Consider the following 25,145-nt stretch of genomic DNA (forward strand, 5'->3'; position numbering starts at 1 on the left):
ACATCCTGGTTTTGGGGGTTTTTTTGCTGTTGTTGTTCTCCCTTCACCCCTGCAAGAGGAGCTCAGTACTTGAACATCCCATTAAGGCCAGAACAAGCTGTGGTTATTCTGAAAGATCTTGCCACTGGCCTCTTTGGAGTAATATTTCACTATATATAGGGAAGGGGCTCTGACAGAGACAAAGAAGCCAGCACAGAATACATTGTCTTCACGCAGTTTTACAGGTATTAAAGTCAAAGCATTAAATATAAGAGTGGTTTCTCTAGCCCCGAGACAAGGCTGTGGCAGCTGAGGACAAGGCAAAACCTCCCGCTGCTCTGGCAGGGAGGCTGCCGATTGAGGTGCTCCCAGCCCAGGGCGATGCTCCAAGGAGGAGGGCTGCACCTCGTGGGTCCCCTCTGGGGCAAAACTCTTCCACGTGGGAGCACCTCCAGAGCAGCAGTGTCTCATTTCATAGCATCAGTTTTCTTTTTGAGAGAGATATCTATTAGATATCTATAGATAGATAGATATAGAGATATATATAAAACTTTATTTTCAATGAGCGTTGCTTTTCTTGAGTATCTCTTTAACGGTCTTGCCATAGGGATAGAGGTGGAATTTGAAAATAAGTAATTATATTGTGATATTTTGGACACATTGCTGTAATTTCTCTTACATGCTCTTCTCACGTGTTCCAAAAGTTGCAAAAGGTGATTTATAATTCATCAAACTAAGCGTAAAACATCTGACTGCAAAACCTATCAATCTGATTCCATCTCTTTCTAGCCCTTTAATTAGGGAAGCCCTGCTGAAAAATGTACCCATCAGCTACTGAGAGATGGTGCATTCCTGGACCCTCGGTATAAATCTTGAGTTATCCAGGTGCCAAAATGCTGTCAGAACTGACAGATCTTAGAAAATACACCCACAGGCAGAACATTATCCATTATACTAGCACTGAGCAGTGGGCAGTAAGGAAAAATCAGCAGAGAATGTGTCTTTATCAACTTTAATTGGCTTTTCCCGTTGATAAAAATCAGTGTACCCGGCAAGGAAGAGAACCTATCTAGCAGTTTGATCTTTCCATCCCAGAGCTGAAGGGTGCAGTCCATCTCCACTGATGTGTGATGTGGACTTGTCTCAGCGCAGCTCCTGGCAGAGCGGTGAAGCCTACAACCCGCCGAGAAGGCTGCCAGTCTGTCCTCGCTGAGTGACCACGTTTAAACAAGCGTGAAGAATGAATTCCTCGGGATAAGTTGGATTTCATCTGTGCTCTAGTTGCTCAAAATTTACTTCAGAGAGAACCAAACTTAGTTAAACTTTTCTTCGGGTTCTGGCATGGGAGCACTCCTGGATTACGCCTGGCTGGGCTGTGAAATCGAGGATCTGGGCAGTGGATACGCCGATACGAAACGGAGACAGTGGACAAAGGAAGCAGCAACTTTGCAAGAGCTCCAGGGAATGGCACACGTAGAGGTCTGGGGAAGAGACCAAGCTCCTTTTGGGTCATTTGGCACTGCAGGTTTATGTGTAGCTTTACATCAAAGACAAAGGAGACAGCAGCTGTGTGGATTTCTCCTGGGAAGGCTATTCTGCAGCCTTGTTGCAGCGTCCTGCATTTACTGAATTATGTGAAATGTTTCAGTTTTTCCTTGGTGCTGCTTACATCTATTGCTATTAGATTTATGGCAGTTTTATTAGAGTAAATAATATAGTAAAGATGATTGCAAATCTATTACTATACTAGGGTTTTTTTCTAGCTGATTAATGAGAACAACTCATTATTTACGATCAATTTGGCAACGTGTAGCGCTTCTCTTGCTAAATTCTGCAGGGTTTCTGAGCATGGCTTTAAGTTTCTATTCTGCTAAGTCAAACGCCTCTATCTTATTTCCATAAATAATGGAAAACAGAAGTATGTCCACTTGGAAAAGATAGTGTAGGAAGTGAACTTTATTGCAAAAGTTTCCTTTCCACAGTCCCTGGTGGTCATAAAAGCCAGACTGTAAGACCATCACAGGGCTGCAATCATATAAATATCAGTTTAACTGTGTGTCCCTGGCACAGCAGGTTCCCCGGCGGGGTGAACTCCAGAGCCCGCCACTGTGCAAGCTGGAAGAGTATGATGGGCCTTATGGGGGGAAAAAAACAGTGTTGATGGTGCGGTTTTGAATTTTTTTCCTTCTGCTTATCATACGGCTAGGAGAAACGTAGTAACTTCTTGTGCTCAGAAGGTTTCTTTAGAAACTTGCAGCAAGTGGGAGGGAAGGTTAACAAAGTCCATTCTGTTCCTCTAATTCAATCTGCCTATTTACAAGCCCAACCCGTCAAGTATGTTGTCACTGTTCTTTGCAGCAAGAAGACGACTGAGGCTTTAGAAGACTCCTGGAGAATATATACAAATCCACGTGAATAGTCTAAAACATCATCGTTCCCGTGGATGCTGGCCATCCTGCAGTCAGGGCAGGTCTGTTGTGTTGATCCAAACGCCGCAGCAGTTTTACCAGGATGCAATATTCGTGACCGCTGGCCCTAAACTCTGGTGTGGTGTGGCTCTCCGTTGGTAAATAGCTGTTTTGTGCCTGTGTGAAAGAAGGGATTCCTGCGTGTGCAGCCCAAGGAGATGGTAAAGAATTGTAAGATTTATTACACGTTATAAAATAATAATTCCAGATGAAATAAAACTGTAGAAAGAGATCAGGATTTTGACATCTTGTTTTGAGATGGCAAAATGCTTCTTTGGTGGCCTAGAGTTACTGAAAGTGTTGCTATCCTTGATGCTTCATTTGCCAAGCCTGCAGCGTAAATGCGAACGGACAGTGCCTGGCTCTGGATCTGTGTCAGTCATTCCCTAAATGCCCGATGGTTCCTGAGTGACCACCTCCTCACCCGCCTCCTGCTTAAAAGCATGATTTTTCTATTTTTGTTTGTCTAAACCATTTGCTCTCTTTAATTGAGGACCGTGAGCCGTTGTGTCCGTAGTGCCACAGGATCCTTGTCGTGTAAGGGCCTTGATAAATATGTATTGCGTTGTCAAGTGTTTGTAGCTACTCTGCAGGTAGCGGTGGAGAAGCAAGCTGCATGCAGTTAAGGGTTGTCGTGTCTCCGGGGTCAATAAAACCAAGATGGCACAGGGGACTGTGGGAAGAGGAGCCAGGATAGCTGCCTTCAGCATCACCTGCTAATAAACCAGCTATTTATAGATCAGCTGAGGCTTTGTCAACTAGATCGTTAAATTAATATTTACATACTGGCTTCATTGTCTTGCACTGAAAATCTCATTTGCATCAGTGCTTGGACGGAAGCGCGGCTTCCCGCGCTCCAGATAGGCGGGTGTGTTTGATCAGAGGCCGCGGCTTGCAGCGTGTGCGTGAAACCCTTCCCGATAGAGTCTTGCCTTGCAAATCCTCTCCTCCCCGTAGCAGCAGTTTCCCATCCTTCTGTGCCTCTCATTTCTTGCAGGAAAGCTCACCTTTGTTCCCAAATGTCCACAACTCATCATGAGGCTGATCTCGCTAGAGAGAGAGATGAGCAGCATTTCTGCATAGCAATTCCTAGTTAATCTCTGCCTCTCAGAGAGAGACTTGAATTGTTGATGGCTTGTGGGTAATTTAATAACTAGCAGACAAATAGGATGTGTAGCTTGTAGTAACTTAGCCCAGATGCAAAATCCCCCATCCCTATTTGCATCTGTTTGAATGAATTTTAGTATAAAGGTTTGCTTTTTTTACATTTTAGCACCAGTGAAACAGCAGCGAGAAGAGCCACTGCTCAGTGAAGCCGTGTTGATCACAGCAGGCTCCACACCTGGCTAAGCAGTTTCAATCCCCCGTGCGTGCGTGTGTGTGTCTGCGCGCCTTTCAAAAGGGAAGAGTAATCTACTTGCTAGACGTGCGTGTCTCTCGTAGTCCTTGGATGACCTTGAACAGTCATTTAACTTGTGTTTATTTGCCTGTCTCTACCTGGGCAGATATTACTTCTGTGGTTTGGAGTGTTGAGGTTGAACGGATGTCTGGGAAACGCTGTGGATGAAAAGCGTTACTGAAACGTAAGGTATTCATACCGTCTCTTCAGACAGCTGATCAGAGTTCAGATTCACCTGCCTGTCTTGCTGTTTCTTGCTTCAAAGCCGTTTGGACACTTGGATTGTGCGGGAAGTCGGAAGGCAGTAATAGCGGGGCCGCGATGCAGGCAGGTGTCAGGGCCTTCGCTCAGCTCCCACTTCTTAGCGCTTGCAAGGCTGCTGATAAGGTCCTGTTATGCTGGTATTGTGTTATTCTTATATCTGTCTTTGGCCTGCGAAGGGTCTAACAGCATCTGTTTCTCTGACACCTCTGCAGGCTCTCTGGGCACCTCATTACTCTTTTTGGGAAGAGAACATTGCAATCCCCTTACTGTGTCTGCAGAGAGCAGAGCTCATCTTCCCGTGCCAGCCCGGTTTCCATAAAGTTGGAGCTCAGAGAGCGGGTTGCAGTTTATCTCTCCAGGTGCGTGAGGCACATAATATCGCAACGATAACGCAGTATGTGCTGAAACCATTCAACCTTTTATTTACTCTTTTTAAGATAGCAAAGCCTCAATTTCCTCCCCTTCCAAATCTCTCTTCTCTCGGCTCACAAGAGAGGGAGTGGGACCGGCCAGCTGTGGATCGGGTCCGGGAAACCTGGACATCGGTTCCTTGGTACTCCAAGTCCAGTGACTTGGCCTGTGCTCGATTCACCACTGCCTCTTCCATTTTAACTTTACTTCTTGCTGAAGACAACACCTGATTCTTACATTTTCAGATCCACCAGCTTTTTCTGCCTTCTGCTGATATTCAGGGGAGATGGCGATGTGGTTTTCTGCAAAATGTCAAGGTCTCTTCCTGGAGAGCTGACAGCATAGGTGTTTTATATGTACGCGGGCTACCGGGATGAGACATTCTTACTCGGAAACATTGGCTGAGACAGACAGACATTCCTCCTGCCACGGAGAGACAGGCAGGCACTCGCTGTTGCCAAGCCTTGAAGTATTTGGCATGTTTTCTATTGCCCTAGTTTTGTGGAGTTGTTCCTGAAGTTTTACAAGTATGTGAGAATCTTAGTTCTGGTTTTTTTATTAAAAAAAAGAAAAAGGAAAGAATAAATAAAATAATCTAGCCCTCCTGCCTAGACAATAGTGGTATGAGAACGTGACACAGGTACTTAAAACCAGAAGGCAAATGAAATAACCCCAGTGCATTTCTAAACAGTATTACAAGTCAACCTTGTGTATTTTGGGGAGTTTGACTTCTCTCTTGGGTTTTGAATATGTGAGGAGTGTGCAGTGCAGCTCGTTTTCTTGAGTGAGGGAGTATTTGCAGCTCTGTAAGAGTCCACGCATCTGCAGTGTCCCCTGCAAGCAATAACGAACCGACCAAAGCAATCAGTCTCCCCAAATTAGAAGAGCCCTGCATTTTTCAAATCTGGCTTGCATTCTAATTTGTGCTTTTTCGGTTGTTCCACTTTTCAAGCCTTCCTTTCAAACAGGAGGATCTCAGCCTCTGTAGTTTTCAGCAGAAGCCAAGATTTCATGTAAGAACATGATTCTGGGAAGTGGAGCTTTGACATTTTCATAGCTATGTCATATATCATCAGACTTCCACGTGAGCCGGCAACATCGTTTACACAGAGATGAATGTAATTATTCATGGAGGGGCCCTGTTCAGCTTCGTACCCCCTTGGTTGATCTGTAGAGAAGACTGACTGGCTCTGCCGGCCCCTATCCGTGTCCCTCCATGGGCTCGCAGGGACACGCTGGGCTTGCAGGCAGCTGCCCGCACGCTTTCATCTTGGTTCTATAGGCAGCCGCGGAGGCACGTGCTCCTGAAATCACCGATGAATTCGTAGGCACACGCTCGCACCTCTGCGTTGCCTGAGTAGAGGGACACATGCAGTCAGACTCCCACAACAGAAAGGTTTCCAATAAAGCTGAAACACAGAGGTATTGTTTGTCCAACTGCTGGCAAATGCACAGAGCCATTGTGTGGGGCCTGAAAGCCTTGGCGCTTTATTCTCTGCAGACTGAATGACAGCCGTGGGTAATAATAACACAAGATTAAAAAAGCCAACATTATAGGGGCATTTACAACCCGCTGAGAGAGTGAAATCTCAGCAAGGCTGAGCTGTGTCTCTAGCGATCCTATGTTTTTTACTGCTTGATAAGGAAATGATGGGCAGCTCTGGAGGAATGGCCGCTGCAGAGCATGTGAAAGGGGAGCAGGTTGTCCGCTCGGACGCTGCGGTCAGTGGGACAAATGGAAAAGCTCTCTGCAAATCGAGTGACCGGCCTGTCCCCCCTGTGCCGCGGGGGTGTGTGTGTTTGCACGCCTGTGTTTCCTTCCCAGGCTGGTTGAAAAGCTAAGGCTTTGGTAGCAGTCGGTAGATCCACTCAGGACCATTCATGTGTGAGAATGTAGCTGTGGACCGGTGGTGGATGAGAGATGGTAGGATTAGCCTTCCGCCTGCAGGAGCAGCCAGTCTTTCTGTGAACTTAAATTTTGGGAGGCAATAAACATTGAGCTTTCTGAAAGCAAATCACAGGTTTAGGTCACAGTAATGACAACTACCTTACACAATTTAAGCTCAACTGACTGATACCATCTTGCATGTGGAATTTCATTATGTTCAAAACAAAGAAACCCCACCCCACCAAAAAAAAAAAAAAAAATTTTAAGGGACAGTTCTTTATCTTAAACGTCAAGTCTTTAGTTCAGTGCTCGTTCTAACAGTTCTTTAACATAAAAGTGTTATAAAGCTCTCTGTGTAGATATAACTATCTAAAGAGCTTTAAAAGAGCCAGCTTTCCTCCGTGCACACATGGAAGTTGTATTCAGTAAGCCGGAGGCAGAGTACCAGCCCGTAGCAACATCATCTCAGGATACGCCTAGGCTGCAGAATAATGATGACATATCAAAGCCGGCCCTAACCTCGCTACCTCGGGTATTACCAGCAGGCGAACCCTGGCAGCGCTGAGCCGCTGGAATACGTACCCACCTGTTCAGGCAGGTTTTGCAGCTCTCTGCTACTCAGCAGGTTTCTGAGGCAGCGTCTTACAGATGTGACCTTGGACTTTGGTATTGACGATGCAAGGAGTGAAATGGTGGGAGGCATTTTAAAGTAATAAAGCACGTTTTAATAAGAATGCATGCTTACCTGGCTAGAGCAGGTGTAGGTAATGACCCTCCTTTTCCTCTCTAAAAACATTCTCATCCGTTCGAGTGTCTTGCTTTGCTTGTGCCGGGCAGCATGGCATGGAAATTGCTGGGCCCTGGGTGCTGTTTCTTGTGTGGGACATTATGGGGATTCAGAAATGCAGGCTGCTTCACAGATTCATTTGCTTGGATTAATGAATCTGTCCCTGCCTCCGTTTCCCCAAGAATAATGTGAAGTTACTTACGCCACAGGGATTTATGAGCTGCTTTCTATATTGGCCATTTTGCGGAGGGCAAAATTCAGCTCGGAGGGCTCTGCAGAAGGACGAAGTGTTTGAGTTTGTTCTGTTCTAATCCTGGCGACAGAAAATTGGCAAGTTCTTGCTTAAAGTCTCTTTAAACACAAAATATAAATACCCTTTGCTTGCCTTTTTTTTTGGTCCTTTCTCTCTTTTTCTTTCTCTCTTTTCCCATCCTTTGTGTTTTGTTTTCCTTTTAAATTTTACCTATCTTCAACTGCAAACTGTTCAGGTTGGGACCTGAGAGCTCCTCTGCGCTGGCACAGACCTGCGAAGAAGGCTGTGGGCTTGCTTTGTTTCTGCAGGTTGCCAGTATGGAATGAAATGTACGTTAGTGGTAAGGTCTTTGTGGGAAGAGGGTGTAGAGAGGTGTTGAGTGACACTAGAAAAGAATGGTCTAGGAGGGGGAGAGAGAGGGTGTAGCTAAAACTCAATATGATGCTTGCTTTTTGCCAGAACCTTTGCGGCAGAAGCATGGACGTATTCCCAGTCGACAGCTCCCTTGTCTCTCTCCCCCCCTCCCTTTTCTCTCTCCCCCTCTGGGGCTACTGTTTTAGGATGAGTTGGTTCCAAATAGACAATACTTTTCTAGCAGATAAACGGACACCGAAGCAGCTGCGCTGGTATCTGTCACGAACAGACATGCTGCATACTGAGGGAAATTACAAGATGGGACCAGCATCATTTGTCATATTTAAAAAAAAGAAAGCTCCCCCTCCACTTGAGCAGCGTCCACAAGACAAGCGAACAGCACACTTAGAAACTGTCGCTTTCTTTTCCAGTCTCTTAATACGTTTTCAAATACTCCCGTTAAACATTCCACCTTTAGGTCGTCTTTGTAAAGGATGTGTTTCAGACAGATGGAAGCAGGTCTCTGTCCTGACGCAGATGCAGGACCATACATTTCAGTGGAGGAGATGGGAGATAATTCTTTAGGAGGCTTTTGTGGCTTATTCCAGCATCTGGTATTCTACCAGGGTGCCCTCTGAAGAGGGAAAGGGGCAGGAAGGAGCTAGGGAAATGCTGAGCTTGTTTTTCACTTGGTAAAGGTTTTTAATCTTGAAAGAAGGATTTGGAATTTACGCAGGAGGAGACATTGATTGAGAAATAACGATGCATCTCCCGGTGTTCGCCATTCTCCCTTTGTTTGCTCAGATCCATGTTTCAGGTTGTAGGGCATCTTATCTGCTGTTCTCTTAATTGCATTGGTTACGTTGGGCGCCGGTGGGCAGTTGCTCGTAACAAATCCGTCTTGCTGAGATACTGGCCGCGATGGCTTCTGCGTTCGGGGCTGAGCATGCAGCTTCACGCGGGTTGCTGCCCGGGTGTGCCTGCGGCTGGGCATCCGCACGTCATTTCATGACTGAAGATCTCCGTGGCCTCCCAACCCGTCTGCAGCCTCCCCGTTGCGGTTCGCCTGCCGTGCCCGGCGGGAACGCCCAGTGCTCTCCCGCCCGGAGCGCGTCCGGATTCCCAGCCCAGCGCTCACGCAGCTTCCCTGCTCCTCCTCTCCTTCACGGTGGAAAAGGGGGAGTGGCGGAGTGAAATGCTTAGGGTTTCTGGGGTGACTTCAGAAACCTCTATCTCAGAGGTGTGGTTGAGTCATTTGACTGTCTCAGTTCAGGTCATTAACATTTCAAAACGCCTGTTAATTCTCTGTCTGGCTGCCTGAACTTGGTAGAGGATTGTCTAATTGGGGCTTGGTGCGGGCCAACCAACCAGGCTTCTCTTCCTTGCGATCTAATCGGATCTTGCAGCTCCTGGGACCAGATATTTCAAGATACTTAAAGATTAGCAAGACTTAGACGTAATTAATTCTTTAAAATCTGATATTCAAATACTGTAAACGCTCAGTCAGCAATAAGCTTCTGGTGCAGCAGGGTTGCAGTGCTGAGTCAAAGGGGCTGATTCTGCTCAAAGATATTTCAGTTTTTGGTTTTGTACCTGGACAGTGGAGGTGGTCTCCCAATAGAGCTCTGGGGTTTTTTTGGTTCTTTTTTTTTGGGGGGGGGAGGGGGGTTGGTTTTTTTGTTTTGTTTTGTTCTGTTTAATTTACCTGTAGGCTCTTTACTGGGACCCTAGTCTTTAGGAGATATTTAACAAAACCAGTTAGAAGTTATATCCCACACCTATTTGCAAACAGACATGAGCATTCCCAGTCCTCTCTTGGCTCCGTCGTTGCTGATTTTTGCCACTTCTGCCAGAAGAAAAGGAGAGCGACATCTACACCCATGCGGGTGAGATGAATATGGCTATCACACAAATAAAATTACTGGCTGCCGAATAGCAACCGCTTAATGAAAATGTGAACTGTTAAACAAATAAACCCAGTCAAGCTCATAATACTTCTGCGTGGAATTTCACTGTATCGCTGAGCAGAAATAGAATTAGGCGTAGAAAAAAGATATCTGGAGAAGTCGTCTCGGCCTGCCTCTGTGCTTGTTATACAAAGCTGGACTAGACAAGAGTGAGCCGTACCTTAAATGTGGACATGCTACCCTGACCTGGGGAAGAAATCTCTTTATCCGGCACAGGAGCCTGGTAAAGCAAGGCAGAAAGGGACAAGATAAAGCACTAGATTTCCTCTGAAGCCTAAATGCAAATTGTACAGAAGAATGGATCCCTTGAGAACTGTGTGATTTTTTTTTTTTTTTTTTTTTTTTGCATTTCTTTAGCATCTTCTGCTTGGTGAATAATTACCGTACCTCTGTGTGGTTGGTAAGTAGCATTACTCTTACATACAGAAAGGGAAACTGGGATGGGGATTTATCTACAGCTGCTGGGCGAAGCTGGGAGGAGTCTGACAAGAGAGCCTAGGCTCAGGCCCTCCAGGCAGGGCTTACCTTCCTGCAGCGCATGGGGAAACTGCGGGGTTTAGAAATGCTCCCAAGTGGCAGGTGAAATCCCCAGGATGAGAATTTAACCACCGCTATGGAGGTCCCATCTCAAAGGCACGGTGCCGGAGCTGAGGGGTTGTGAAGGGTTTTCAGCAGCTCTTTGCACTCTACCCAAGGACTGGCCTTTCCTCTACTTCCATCTTCATGACAATTCCCAGAGTTAAAGACATGCTCGTTAGAACCAGTGCAGGTTAGTAGTCTATTCCAGGATGAGCTCTGGAAAGGCAAAATACAGTATGTAAAGTTGGGATCAGCTTGTGAAGAAGCCCTGCAGCCAAGGAGCTGCTGTTTCTGCCTCCAAGCAAAATGCCATCCTCTCTCCCTGGCTTCTCCCATCCGCCCCGCTGGCTGTGAACAGTCGGAGGCAAGGGGTGGGATGGGGTGAACCCTAGGAGCTCAGCGGACACCTGGGCTTGCTCTTTCTGTCTCCTGTTTGTCTCTCCCTCCACCCCCCACCCTGATGGCATTTCTTCACAAGAAAGCATGTCTCAGCTAGGCTCGGTCTCGGACTTGTGTGGAGTCACCGGTGTACCGAAGGTGTATTGTGTCCGGGTCACGTGAAGCTTTAATGCCCTGTGGAATTAGAAACGTTGTAGGAGTTTATATTCTAAGTGTCCTTATTTTTCTGGGTGACCTTGTGAAATTTCCTTGCACCAGATCTGTATCTTGCTGTCCTGCTGCCTTTATCTAATTTGTTTTCTTGTGTATGTTACTGACATGCAGTGAAGCATAATTTGTTTGAGAAGTGGCACTTACAACAAGGATCCTGCTAGTAATCCCTATATACACAATGTTCCAGGAATAATTAAAGTCACAAACTTCAATCTTGAGGGATGCACAGGGGAAACCTATCCTGAAATGAGGCTTGGCATATCTGACTTTTCTACTTCCAGTGCTTTTTAGCAGTAGGATTTGCTATTTTTGTTCCAGGACTGAAGTAGATTTAAGTGGAAGTCTGACATCCTGAATTTACACGTCCTAACAACAGTGTTCATCAGTCAGTATTCTTACCGTATCCCTTCTCTACCCCTTCTCTCTATTAATTTTCTTCAATGGTCTGCAGGGATCATTTGCCAGCCTGATTCAAATTCCTGCATTTTGCTGGCATCTTGTTTTATAACATCTTGCATCATGTACTTTCCATTTCTGTAATCCATTTAATCCAAAATACTGGAATGGCTTTGCAGGTATTTATTGCATTTCTTTCTTCCTTGTGTTAGGAGATAACAGGTCATTTATACAACTTAATCCAAAGTCTCTCGGCTTCTGGGATTATTTTTTCCTTTTATTTTCCCACTGATTATCCTGGGGGCTGGTAGCAAGAGCAGGAATGAGAGCATGGTGAAGTTGCCTGTATTTGTGCATGCTGTTTGGTTACGCTGTGCTCGGAGCGCGGCTTGGCAGTTTAGCGGTTAAACCCCTGCAGCTGACGTCCCCCGGCAATAACATTGCTGTTGCCCGTCCTTAATTTTTGGAAGCGTTGGGCTTAGGGTTTGAAATAATGAAATGCTCTTGCATCAGTAAGTGGTTTTCCATTCCTTTTGGCTCTGGAAACGGATATTCACAGTTGGGTGAAGTTCATTTTAATCCTCGCAAAACCAGAGCTGGATTTGTACGAGCTGTCGTTGTTCTGCTTTAGAAACACTCTGTGCCTTCTGGATCCCTTTATCCCTCCCGGGGGCTAATCCACGAGCTTGCGAAACGCTCAGGGTGACTCCGGTTGCGGGATGGAGGGGCATCCACCATCACCTCCTTTTCCTCCTGCCTTGCCTTCTCGCGCTTGTACCAGAAAGGCACGGTAGTGTTTGTAGTGTATATTTTTCTGATGTCTATAGATAGTGGGATGTAATTATCTTCCCCTGAGGTAGAGTCATTATGCCGGCTGTAAAGAGAGAGGGTCACAGTCCTAATGGGAAATGATTTTAAAGCAATCTTGACCAAGTCTAGTGGAGCCATTTCAGACCACTTAAAACTCAGCCAGTCCTTCACGGCACTTGTGATATGTCCACTTTATGCGGTGAGAGGCAATGGGACTAACACTTGTCGAGGGATAAAGAAAAATCTATGATAAACCGCAGTGTCGGCTTTGGGCAAGCGTTGCGTGCTGCCACAGAGGGAAGGCGCAGACAGAGCCCGGTCTTTATTATTATTGTTCTTGATACTGGTTTGGAAAAACGCAAGGCACTTGCAGAAGCAATAAGCCAGTAGTCATGAAATCCGCCACCTTGGGCATCCTCTGCTGCAAAAGCTGCCCCTCTGCCCCCAGGCTTGATTCCTGCAGCGGCAAGAGGACCGCTCCTGTTTCCCAAGCAGGTGGCTGGGCAGATAGCGGCGGTGTCCCCAGATCAGAGCCAAGTCGCTGGCGGATGCGCTAGTGGTTTACCTGGGAAGTTCAGGCTTCAAACGTGCGCTGACTTACAAGGCAAATTTGGTCAGAGGTTGTTTAACAGCAAATACTATTTGGTGTTCTAAGACGTGAGGGGCAGGCAGACTTTCAGCATCCTTTGGCACCTGGTGGCGTTGTGGTCAGTAGCAAGGTGAGGAGAAAGACTTCGGCAGAGCTGATGGAAGGTGGCGGTCAGCAGCTGTAGGTCACACTGAGGGGCACGGACAGGTCTCTTGGGACCAGCCCGGGACTAAAAAGCAGACACTGCTTCACATAAGCGATTTTCTGTATTTCAGTCCTTTACAGAAGCAGAACAGGCAGGGCTGTGCGGGTTAGCAAAGCTCTAAGCTAGTACCCAGGAGAGCAAGAATAACTAGTAGTGAAATGCTCCATGTCTGATTTTCATCCTTTGAGCTCCTCTGTAACGTTATTGCAAAACAAAAATTGTTTAAATAATGGAACAGACCCAATGAAATTGTGCAGTGATGCAGAAGGGGAGAGGAAGGGTTATTTCCTCTCCTTCCATGACTTTTCTCCTCCCGCCTTGCTTCCCAAACGTGGGTGGAATCTGCATGTCAGGCACTAGCAACATCAGCCTGGCCTGGTGGCTTTTCTTAATGGTGAGAACGCGCTGAAATGCAATTAACACTGATTGAACAAAAACCGCCCTCAGTTTGTATGCCGATTAATTAACAGCCATCCTTTCAGCAGCGGCCCTTTGTAAAGCGGTGTTTGTTCCTCCTGGCCCCGGTATTTTCTAGCACATGTCCAAAATCAAAAGCACTGAGCGTGTTCCCTACTGCGATGTCTGGGGCTACCAGCTCAGCGGGGAGGTGCAGCCCCCCAACCGGGATGATTTTTCATGCAGTCTCGTAACTGCAGAGCTGCTCAGTCAGTGGCAAAACATTTCCTCTTAAGCAAGGCTAATGACGGGAGCTCTCTGCGAGTTAGAACAATGATCAGAACAATCGTCTGGAGGAAATCAATGTTATAATGCATGAGCAAACAGGTGAGTCTCGGAACAGGCAGAGATTAGTTCTGCTGGTAAATAACTTGGTGTTCGGGTGATGCGGAGCAATGGGAGGTGTCAGGGCAGAGCACAGCGAACAGTGTCGGCTCTTGTGAGTCGAGGGAGAGTGAGGAGCGGGGAGAGGAAACCAGAAAAACTGTTTCTGTGCCTTGCACTCCGTTGGTGGGGTATGCAGGCCGGGGGACTTCCACGTGAAAGCGCTTTCTGGGGTGCTCTGACAATGTGTCTGGTCAGCCTTTTGAAAGGCGTCTTTTCTGCTGTCAAGCCAGCTTTGAAGACGCCATCTGGGGAAGTAGCCAAAAAGTCATTTGGTGAACTTCTCTGCTTTGCAAAGCTCTCAACACCAGTGCAGAGAAGGGGGAAAACAAAACTCTCTTCATAGCTTTTTGAATTAATGTTTTTTGTTGCTGCCAGGCATACTCCTGCCCCTTCTTATTCCAAACCCAAGGACACCAACTGTTGGACTCCTGAAGGATGAGAGAGACAGAGAGGCTTTTCTGTGCAATAACTATATGGCACAGAAGTGCTGTGATCCATTAGTCAGCACAGCTGCTCCACAAAATAGCCAATACCCTGAATGTAACAGAACAAATTGCACATAACCAAAAAATACCTACAGCATACATCAAGCCAAAGTGACTCAAATGTCCCTCGCAGCACTTTGGGGTGCTAATAGCCCCGCAACAAATGCCTTATCGAGTGGAAAGGCCTTGAACACCCATCTTAGGACAGGTCAGGATTTTTGTATTTCGTTAGTGCCTCTTTCCAGACTAACTGAGATGAAAAAGTTGTGCGGTTGCGTTACTGAAGCCTGCCGTGTGCCAACAGGTATTCTGGTTTTGAGAGAGCTGCCTGCGCACGGCAGGGAACTTGGAACTATGGAGATTAATTTCTACTTTGTCACTGACACTCCAAATGCACAGAGTCATTTATCATGGGGATCTGCTTTCTGATTTCTTCATAGCTACACAGTGCCCATATGGGCGAGCGCCGTGGTGCGACTGCTTAAAGGAATATTAGAACAAAGGTAAGGCACTCACTGGAGGAAAATTGCAGAGGTTACTCCATGAGACTAAAGGCTGGTTAAATAAATATGTCTTAGCACAGCTGAGGCTTGGCAAACAGCGTCTCTGGCAGACACTGGGGGAGGAAGCTCTTCAGGGTCTGGGCTTTCAAGGAGGGAGATTCTTCCACTGGCTGTGAGCCTCCGGCGAGGCCGAGAGCCGAGGCGCAGAGCTAGCCAGCGACGGCGGGAGGCGGAGAGGATGGTGCCGGCTCGCCAGGCAGCTCCTATGCTGGGATGCAGACTGACAAAGAAGGAGCAGGAGGAAGACAAGAGAGCGGTGCCTTAGAAAATCTTGCTGCGACTCGCTTGCCCTGATGCTGGTACCAAGGCCTCAGCTCTCTGTTACGGGAGGAGGACCGTGTTGGGCGTTGACTGGACTCCCTGCTCAGCAGGGGTGAGATGTGTGGATCAGATCGACTTGCAGAGCTCAACCCTTTCTCCTTGCTCAACTGGAACCAGAACTGGAAAGCTACTGGCTTCCCCACAGCTGCTGCCAAGTGGCGGGCTGTGTCAGCTGAGCAGCCAGCCAATTTTGACCGCTGTTAGTTCCCAAACGGGGTCTCATGGTGGAAGAGCATGGGTTAGCAGCTCAAGGTCCTGCTTGCCAGGAGAGGCGTGGAAGAGCGCGCTGCGTGCCCTCCAGCTGGGTTTGCTGTCAGGACTGAACAGATTGCCATTCCTGTTCGTGCTGCAGCCACAGCTGTGAGGAATTGCCTTTGTGTGGACACAGCATTCATATGTAGAGGCGCTGGGCTGGAGCTCATCGAGACTGCAACCTGGTGTCTACCTGACATTGCATTGGCAGTGGCATTAAAATAATCTACCCTCCCTGTGCAAGAAGGGCGCCGGCCCTTCTCATTAGAGTGAGTGTGGAGTGTGCTCTGAGGCTGCTTGTTTCCTGACTCGTTATTCTGCTAAGACTGCAGCAGAGACCAGCTAATGCCAACTGTGGGGCAGTTACTTTGTGATGAGGCATCGAAGTTCTTCAGGCTGAGCCTAAACTCGATTAACTGCAAGTATCCTGTTGTGTGGGAATAGCATGCGATTGCAAGCTGCCTGGACTTGTTGCATATGCAGCTTGTCTGGTGCATATGCAATGATAAGGGCATGTAGGAGAGGTAAAGCTTCTCCTTCCCTTTCCCGGCTCCTTCTGCTCAAGGTAAGTGTTGTAGCAGCCTGGTAGCATCTTGCAGGGAGGATTCCAGGTTGGAAGGAAATGAAGAGGCGCCCAATCTGAATCGGCATGGCTGCAATGCTAGGTGGAATTAAAACGCTGCTGTAAATGGTTAGCTTAGCAAAGACGGGGTTTAGTCTTAGAGATACGGCGTCCTTCCATGCTATTACACAGCGTGTGAGGCATGAAATTGATGCAACTGTGCTTTTTAGTAGTTAGCCACAGGTTTATAAACTCATGGCCTAGGAACAGTGAAAACAATTATAGGCGTATTCTAACAAGCACAGACTTTTATATGACGGGCTAACAGACCACGAGGCCTGCAGAGCTTCCGCTGTGCAGCGTGCAACGGCCGTGTGACGCCCTGCAGCAGCTGGCAGAGGAGACCGCTGGCCTCCAGCGTTGCTCGCTGCTAATCGTGCCCGCGCCGCACGGCACGTTCTGCAGAAGGTCCGGAGGAGCACGGGTTCACAGCCAGCCAGAGGCTGCGCTTTCTTTGTAAATTGAACCTTAGCAATGTTAGAGGGTTCAGGAAGGTAGTGGTCTGCGCTGGCACGGCAAATGCTGCGAGATCTGGATTGGCATCTCAGCAGGAAAGTCTGAAACAGCTGGGAAATTATCCCTCTGTGCAGGCTGTTGTGCCTTGGGAGTGCTTCGGTTCCCCAAAAGTGCCAACCCTATAACCTTCACGAGCACTCCATGCCCCTGATGAGGGAGGGGACATTAATTAGTTGCTCCATCCAGCACAGGCTGGTCGTATATGTAATTGTATCAGGCCACTGCTGGGAGCAGCGTGGGCTGATCGACTGCGTCGGTACCTGCAGCTTTTGCTCACAGGAGCTTCCCTTGGCGAGAGCTGCGCAGCAGCAGGGCGTTAGGTGCCTGGCCTGCTGGCAGTCCATCGGTTCTGGGTCCGGTGCTCACTGTGCAAAAAGATTTTGAGAAAGTTGAGTCACCCAGAGTGAGAGGGAACCTGATGTTTTTGCACGAGGAATGTTTGTGAGCCTCCAGCTCGATGCGTCCCCGGTACGTGGGTAGGTTAGGCTGGAAAGAATCGATTGGTTAAGTGCTGGCTGTTTGCATTTTCTCCTGAAACGAGTACAAATATGTAGTTATGATTTTGAACATGAAATTGTGTACTTGTAACATTCTTTAAAATTACTTCAAAGAAAAAGGTTTTATTATCTTCTGTAAGGGTTAACCACAGAGTGGCCACATCAGTGGCTTTTTCACAAAACGTAGCATTCCTCGACACTTCACTGAAGTGTTACAGTGTGAATGCAGCAAATTACTTTATTACAAAATTGATTGCGAGTTGTTGCTGCTTCGCTCGTTGCAATTTGTGTGAGTGCTATTGGAGTTTTTAAAATGTATTGCTCTGTGCAAAACTTTTAAGTCACTAATGATGAGAAAAAAATTACCTGGGAAATTAGAGTCAGTCGAGTAATATTGATGGTTCGTTTGTCAGATTTCCGGATAAGCTTTGTCTAAATTATTTGGCAAACAATTTTCTCTTTATTCTTGAGTTCTTTGAAGCTTTTCCAGTTCATTGTTGTTAGAGATGGGGCTGTCTTTGGAGATGCATGGTCAATGTAGACTGAATATGCTGACCTTGCAGGTGTTAGGCAGCAGATATCAGCCTGCTGTGCAGAAGTAGCCCAAATGACATCCTCACCTTCTGACAGATATTGCCGAGTGTGCAATTGTCGTTATCTTGCTGTTCTCCTTTCTGATTCACATTCAAGGAAGCACAGCTTCTCTCTGAAGAAAGGCTAGTGTCTGGAGAGTAGAACCGAGCTCATGTCCAGCCCTAGTAAAAATGGGTGGAGAGACCACGTGCAGCTAACTTTTCAGTTGTCTTCCTGTAGTTGGCTTTAGCAGGGCCCTCTAAACACGGGTAAGTACTGTCTGCTCTGCAAAATGGAGCTGCACCTATCCAGAGCATGAGGAAAAAGTAGCCCGTTGATGGGCTCACCCTACGTGCTTCTGCAGTTCGTGGAGCTACACCAGCAGTTCAGTGATGGGGAGATGCCGTTGCTGATGCGTGAGAGCTGATTACCCAGGTTTTGAAGCAGGGTCCAACCCCCGATCCGCAGAGGCAAAGGTGTTACAGCTGGTGTGTTCTCATCCACTGCTGATGGCATTGTTGGTTTGATTTCTTTGACTTTATAGGAGTGACAAGATAAAAATAGGAAGAAACCATAGCAGGCTCTGCAATCGCCATCCTAAAAAGGTCGAAAGCCGCCTGTTTTTTCTACCCCTGGGAAGTCCACAGCTGGTACACAGATACCTGCAGGATCTGAGGATGTGTCACAGGAGGTTGCTGTGGGGACAAAGCACCATGATTTTGCTTTGAATTTTAGGAGGGTTTGGGTCTTAATAGGATAAAGGCTGTCAAACATGTCAGGAGTTAGGGCAGTCTCGGGGTCCCTCTCTTTCTTCCTCTCCCCTCTCTAGTGCTCACTCTTAGGTTGATCCTGTTCTGAGACGAGTGGTGTGTGCATGTTTGATGGCAGCTAATCCAGGTGCTCCCGTGTCCTGCTGGGGTTTGGCGTGGAGCTACACTTACTCCTGCGACCCAGCTGCTCGGAGGCTTGCCTGAGACCATGGCCTTTAGCTCCTGCTGTAGGCCACAGGATTTATAAACCCTAATCATTTGCGACTGACTACATATTCGTGTTCACAGAATCGGTCTCGCCTTTGATATCATGACCTGCTGCCTTGCTTCTACAATCCTCTGTCCCCTTGAGTGTCTTGTGTTTTACAGCAGGCGAAACCTGATGATTTTCCATGGGATTTTCACCCTACCAACATTACTCCTTCATTTCTGAAGGAAACAGCCCCGTGTCAACAGCTGCATAACTAACTTGCTGCCTTTTCCTTTGTCTCCTTTTTCCTCCAGGAGCTATTAGTTAATTCCGGATAAACATCAGCCACCAAAGAGCAGAAGACAAGGACCACAGATGCCCTTGGAAGCCCCAGCATCCTTCTGGATAGACACTGACCAAAACCGGTGCCTTCTGCCCTTCGCGGTCCAAGACAACAACGTGATTCCTCTTCTAATTGCCTGCATGTATCAGTCTCGGTGGATGCTCCTGGAGTTGGGAGGAGGGTCCCGGGAGAGGGGGACCTTATCGTTTCCTTTTTTTTATTGTATTACAATGTAAAGAATCATATTGACCCCAGGTGCTTTCAGCACAGCTTGTAGCTTGGAAGTTTGGCCAACTCGAGCCTGGTACGCCCTGTGCTAGCTTTGGTTTCACCGCCCCACATCTGAGTTTCAAGAGCTGTTATCTTTTTCTGTTTGCTCTGGAGAAAGGGGTCCGAAGTATTTGGAAGTAACCTGACTAGCTTGTTAGGATTAGCCGTTCCTAGCATGCTCCCATCGGTTACACCAGCAGGCGCCTTTCTTCCCTTCCAAGGTTCCCTCCTAAACAATAAAGTGTTTAATGGTCACTGTGTGCTGTGAGATACTTTCAGTCCCGTGAGTTTGTAAATTGCTGTTTTCTGCCTACTACCTGTGCCAACAAAAACTCCAAACAAGTGTGAAGAATAGAAATATTTCAAGTCACAGTTTATAAATCACAAAACTTGTTCATTTTGGTCCTGGGCTGAATGACTTTGGCTTATTTGAAAGGACTTGGAAGAGTGCAAAGTCCTGGGTGAAGGGAATGGGCGTTGGTGAATCATACTGAAAAACCTTTGCCTGCTGAATGCAGAGCCCAAGTTATCTTTCTTTGCACCAGCTCTCGTGTGCGGTTCCTGCTTTGTCTGCCATAAACCACCATCCCTTTCAGCCTTCGGCTCTGTTTTGAGCCCTCTCCTTGCAGAGCCGAGGGACAGCGGGAGCTGCGTGTGTCTGGCATCTCATCCTCGTAGAGGTAGGTGCGGCGGATTTGCAAAAGAGCTGTCAGCAGCCCAGGGGAGCAGGTCTAGCTTGGGAACTTGATTCCCCTTCCCTGGCTAAAGCTTCTCCTCTGGCAGAATTCGCTGCTCTTGTCCTCTCTGACTGTATCTGACAGTTTCTGAAGAATGTGAACATGGATTTTTGGAGGTCATGTCAGAGTTTAATGTAGTGTTTATGAAAATGGATGAGGGGGGCTGAGAATTGTTTTCTGTGTGATATTCTGCTTCGTCTCTTTTTCCTTTAGGCAGCAACTTAGTGCTTTACGTCTTCATTAAAGCAACAAAATGCCTTTCCTTCATGTGCAGAGCTGATGCCACAACCCTCTTCCTCCTCAGAAGCGATGTTTGCTTACCCCTGGCTCATCTCTGTTAGTCTCAGATCTTGCAAAAATTCCAGCTTTTTATCATTGCGCAGGTCAAACTTGCTGTCCCCAAGGGAGGAAGGGCAAGTTTTCCAAACCAAAGAAGGACGCTTGGTGTCCTCAGATCTGTTTGTAGCAGTATTGGCTGGGCTTTTGCTGCTGCTGCCGTGCCGGCTTTTGGATCTGCTTGGGATAGCCGGGTTCTACAGAGCCGCAAAACTTCTGACTCTGCACGCGGAAGTTCGGAGCACCAAGGTCTATCCCTGACTAGATTTTAAATTATTGTTGCTCTGAAGAGAAAAGTACCTATTTTGTCACTCCCTCATTTTCCTCTCCCCCCTACCCAATGTTGCCTTAGCATGTGTAATTTGCATGTCATTATTTCAGCTGCCCTAAATTGGGGGGGACGACTGTGATGCCAGGGCTGATTATTTGGCGGCACTGGACAATTTTCTCTGTTAGGCAACTGTAATACATTTCCATGTTCTTTTATAATGAGCTTTATTTACCAAATTGGCAATTCCTCTGTTGAGAAATAACTGATTACAGCATTCAGGGAGTTGCTGTCATCTCAAGATACGCAGGTGTCTGTGGAACATAAACAGATGTGATCGTTCAGACAGTGAACTCAATTGATAGAGGGTAGGGGGAAAAAATCAGCTATAAAATCATAAATGTAACATCTCCAGCTAATGTTGGCCAGGTGCATTGCGGCTGTTTTGCAGCCCAACAAGGACAAAGTGGCACTCTAAGGCCAGCCAGTACCTCCAGATGAGGGGCTGCTTGGTTATTAGCTGAAAATATCCCTCTTGCGTGTCATTGCACTTCAGCAGTGGCTTGCCTGGCTCTGTCTCTGGTGGTCTCTGAGGACAGACGTTAGCTCATCGTGTCGCCTTGAAGTGGGAAACTCCTCTGTCCTGCCACGTTGGGTTTGATTTTAGCTTGGTGATGAATGTCTACAAACTCCTTGGTGATGGCGTGTGTGGGGATTGTGGTCCCATCTGCCTTTCAGGCGTTTCCTAGTGCCCAGGAGCAGTTTGTTGCTGCTGTTGCCCTAATCATCAGCTCAGGTATCTGAGCCTGGGGGAAAAAAAAAGATGAGCAGAGATGTCGATAGGAAATTGCCAGAGATGAATTTCAGTTTGCAGAGCCTCAGCTGCCATCTGAGTAAAAAATGCACAGGTAACACCGCTTCTTGAGTGAGTGTTTTCTCTCCCCCCGCCTTTGCTGCTCCTGCACTACCGAGGCCCTTGCAAGAAGGAAGAAGCCCTGCATCTTCTCTTAGGCTCCTTCTCCTTCTGTTTCTCCTTGACTGCTTGTTGGATATTCGGAGCATGATTTTTTTTTCCATGCAAGATTGTGACAGCAGGTGTCAGTTACGCTCCAAAGTGGCAGCGATCGTTATTCCTGGAGCCTGGTGTCCAGTGTTGAATAGATGTCCTTATCACACAGCTACCGTCGCAGTTGGCATTAATGGGCGCCTAGGACAGCGGGATAAACAAGGTCTGAAGCCATTGTAGAAGCTGAATTGGAGGCAGTTTCCTCCAAAGGCAAGTTTGAGGTAGGGCAGGGGCAGGCAGCCACGCTGCTGTCTGTGCTGCATGTGCCGGATAAAAAGGAGCTCTTTTGTGTCCAGGAATATCTGTGACCTGTTTCATCTACCGAAACCAAACCTGCCCCCGTGCCAGATGCAGTTCAGGCGTGGTGCTCCATTCAGCTGAACAGCTGCATGTCCATTTTGCCTGCCCGGTTATTGCAGTTCTGTGTGCAAATTGGGTAATTATGTGTACAAATGCATCCGGTAATTCGGATGCAATGTGCACAATTGTGGTAATTTCATGTGAAAATACAGGCTTGCAGAGCGCCCGCTTTACCAGTATGAATTGTTTTAAAACTGGCCAGATGAATGGAAGGAACAACCTTTTCATTCACGCATCATTTCTTAGCGTTGCAGGAAGGAAAAAGAACAAAAACAGCGAAGTAGAGAAGATACAGCAAATAACAGGAGTGATAGAAATTTTCCAGTAGGCTTCAATAGCTTTTTAAATGAAACATTCAACAAGCACTTTGAGATGCCAGTGTGCAAGAACATCTCAGGCTCTCTAAGCACCAAATTTGTGATCTTGCATAAAAACACAACCCATTGCCTCCTGTTGTTAATATTTCACACTTGGCTTTGCAAGATGCTTTATCTAATATCCTCTCTGCATTCAGGCTGCTACCAACTCTGCCTTGTCCATACCGGGAGAGGCTGGAGGAGGAAGGCAATTGCCAAGCGTGTCTGTAATCTATGTGGGAGGGTTTTGTGCAGCTGTAGGGGGAGAAGAGTAAGTCTCATTTCCTATTTTATAGTCTGCTGAATCCTGTGATCTCATGCTGTGTGCTCCTTTTCCAAGCAGAATTTTTCAATTTGTCTTTCAAGTTGTTGTTATTTTTTATTTCCAAACTGGTTAGAAGTGTTTGTCTGTAGCTTGTTGATAAATTGTTTATGTCTGATTCCCTAAAACGCTTCATTGCCAGTCTCGTGCATGTCTCGGGACCATGTTCTTCTTCTCTTTGCCTGGTGACTTGGTCTTTTGGGGTTAGAAGCAGTATAGGTACAAGGAGTCTCCACTCATTCCTTCCCACTCCTGCTAAGAGTTGCTGTAACTAGATGCACCTGGATAAAATACAGCCTACAACCGCAACAGCTCTTTTTGCCACCCCAGGGAGCTGTGGCACCCAGCACCGTAGAGGTACCAGCCCTTTTTCGGGAACCCACGGGAGCCTGACGGGCCGTTCAGTCCTGTGGGGTTGTAGCCCCACGCCTGCTCCCCTTTTTTTTTAAATTTTTTTTAATACTTGAAGAAGATGGATGTGATACTCCTGCACTGAATCCCCTGCCCTCCTTATCTGCCAGCCTTATCGCTCTGCTGCTGGTGCGTGTCTTGGCTTCTTGTCGCTTCCCCAGTTCTGGGCTGGTGCCTTGGGAGGGTGAAGGGTGAGGCAGCCTGAAGTGATTAGCCTGGACCAGTAGTCATCTTCCTGCGGAGGTGGTTCAGGGCAAGCAACGACACCCCTCCATCTCCGGCTCTGGTACGTAATTACGCTGGCAGAGTGGTAATTGCACAGCCTGGGGCAAAGCCAGAGGGAGCAAATGGAGCAGCCGCTGGTCTCAGGAGGGCTCCGTGTCAGAAGAGTGTCTTGGATTTAATGACACGTGTGCTCTTGTCAGACTTTTTACAGAGGTCAGCACATGGCAGAGAACTTTCCCTTGTCGTCTTCCTAGGGAGAGCAGCAAACAAACTTTTGTTTCCAGGTTGAAGACGAAATCAGCTGCTCCCTCTGGGCTGTGTAACACGCTGCTCCCCAAGCGGGGTTCCCCTTGCGAGTGGCCTAAATTAGACGCTCTCCCCGCTCGCGCTCGGTGGAGTAGCTTGTGCTTGACCCAGCCATTTTGCCTGGGCGATGTGCTGTGAGATGGTGGTGGTGCTCGTGCCTGGTTCCTGCTGCCCTGGCCTGTGTTCCGAGGGAGCTGCGGCATGGAAGATTTGCTGTCCCAGGGAGCATAGGAGAAGGGGCAGTAGGGACCTGGAGTCTCATTTTGATTCCTACTTTGCATCTTCCTTTGTTTTCAGAAAGTTTGTTTAGAAATAAATATAATTTCTGATATCTTTGGAGCAGGTTTGCTAATTAGCATGAGCCCAGGCAAAGCCCTTCAGTTCACGTGGCTCTTTTTGAGGAGTTAGCGTCTGCTCACCTTCGTATGGATCCCTTAAAGCTTTAATTTCAAAATCCTTTTTGAACACTGAGTTAATAGTGGATTGACAGTTGCAGAGTAAGTTGTCTTCATTCCCATCTACTGGTAACGTTTATGGCAAACTGGTGCATGCAGTTCAGTCCGATGTATTTCCTACTTCCTTCGCTACAGAATTTAAAAAAAAAGTTATCTTTACTGTTTAAGACGAGGAAAGACTATTGGGTCACCCAGACTGCCAAGTGGGAAATGACCGAGGGCAAGGAGCAGCTATCGGAGGGCCGTTCAGCCTTGCCGTGGGTCGTAGCTTTCCGAGCATCGCGCTGGAAACTCGGAGTCCTCCTGGGTTCTCCGCATGTGGTCCTTCCCAGTTTCTTCTGTAACAAAAAGGGCTTGTTTTACCTGAGTTGTACCCGCTCTGCAGCAGCTCTCTTCCGAGAGCTGTGTGCTCGGGGTCTCTCCGCCTGCCGCTCTCGCGGGGCTGCGGTGCCCGGCAGCGGGGGGTGGACCTGGTGAGCACGCTTGAACTGCTTGTCCCTGATCCAGCGCGCTCCTGCTGCGGCTATCGCTAACGGCGTGCGCTCGCCCTTGGTCGGCCCTCGCCGGCGTTGGTGGGCGATACGGCTGAAAGCGCTCGGTGCCCGGGCCGCACGCTCCAGCCGTGCCCTCTGCGTGCCCGTCTGTGCCTGAGCCTCCTTCCCGAGCAGGGGGCAGAGCTGCTCAAGCTCTCCAGCATCGCTGAACAAGCAACTTGAAGGGCTGCTGTTCCCAAGATCCACCTCAGATCTAAGACGGCTCGTTTTGACCCCGTTGCATCATTAACCTGGGTGCACGTACTCGGAAGCGCGTGGGTGGATAACTCCAGCCTGAGAGGTAAGGAGAATATCTGCTGGGGCCGAGGGGGGCCGGCGGCACGCCAGCGCTCGGCCGCCCGCCGCTGAGCCCCCCGAGGCGTTCCTTGCTCGCAGGGGCAGGGCGGGAGGGTCTCTGCGTTGCGGCACCTGGTGCCGAGGTGCTCGCGGAGTTGGAATGGGTCTGTCTGGCGCTTTTTTTTTTCTCCTTACGGCTTTAGATCAGTTTTGTATTATTTAGTCCTTGAACTGCCTGAGCTAATTTCTGTAACGAGCACCAGCTGA

At 47.9% G+C, this 25,145-nt stretch overlaps 1 protein-coding gene across 2 annotated transcripts in view; it reads left to right on the plus strand.

Annotated features, from left to right (window-relative positions):
• Positions 1-19,448, plus strand: part of CHCHD6 (coiled-coil-helix-coiled-coil-helix domain containing 6) — a 120,603-nt gene extending 101,155 nt beyond the window's left edge. The window contains exon 12 of one of the 2 annotated variants that reach the window (XM_082321810.1): positions 18,908-19,448. In XM_082321810.1, the coding sequence (XP_082177936.1) occupies positions 18,908-18,931 (24 nt within the window). In that variant the 3' untranslated portion in view covers positions 18,932-19,448. Of the gene's footprint in view, positions 1-2,337; positions 2,583-18,907 lie in introns of those variants that run through there. The other variant, XM_082321811.1, reaches the window with a different exon arrangement.
• The last annotated feature ends 5,697 nt before the right edge of the window (positions 19,449-25,145 follow it).

This window comes from Platalea leucorodia (genome assembly GCF_965183815.1).
Source record: "Platalea leucorodia genome assembly, chromosome: 9".
NCBI lineage: Eukaryota > Metazoa > Chordata > Aves > Pelecaniformes > Threskiornithidae > Platalea > Platalea leucorodia.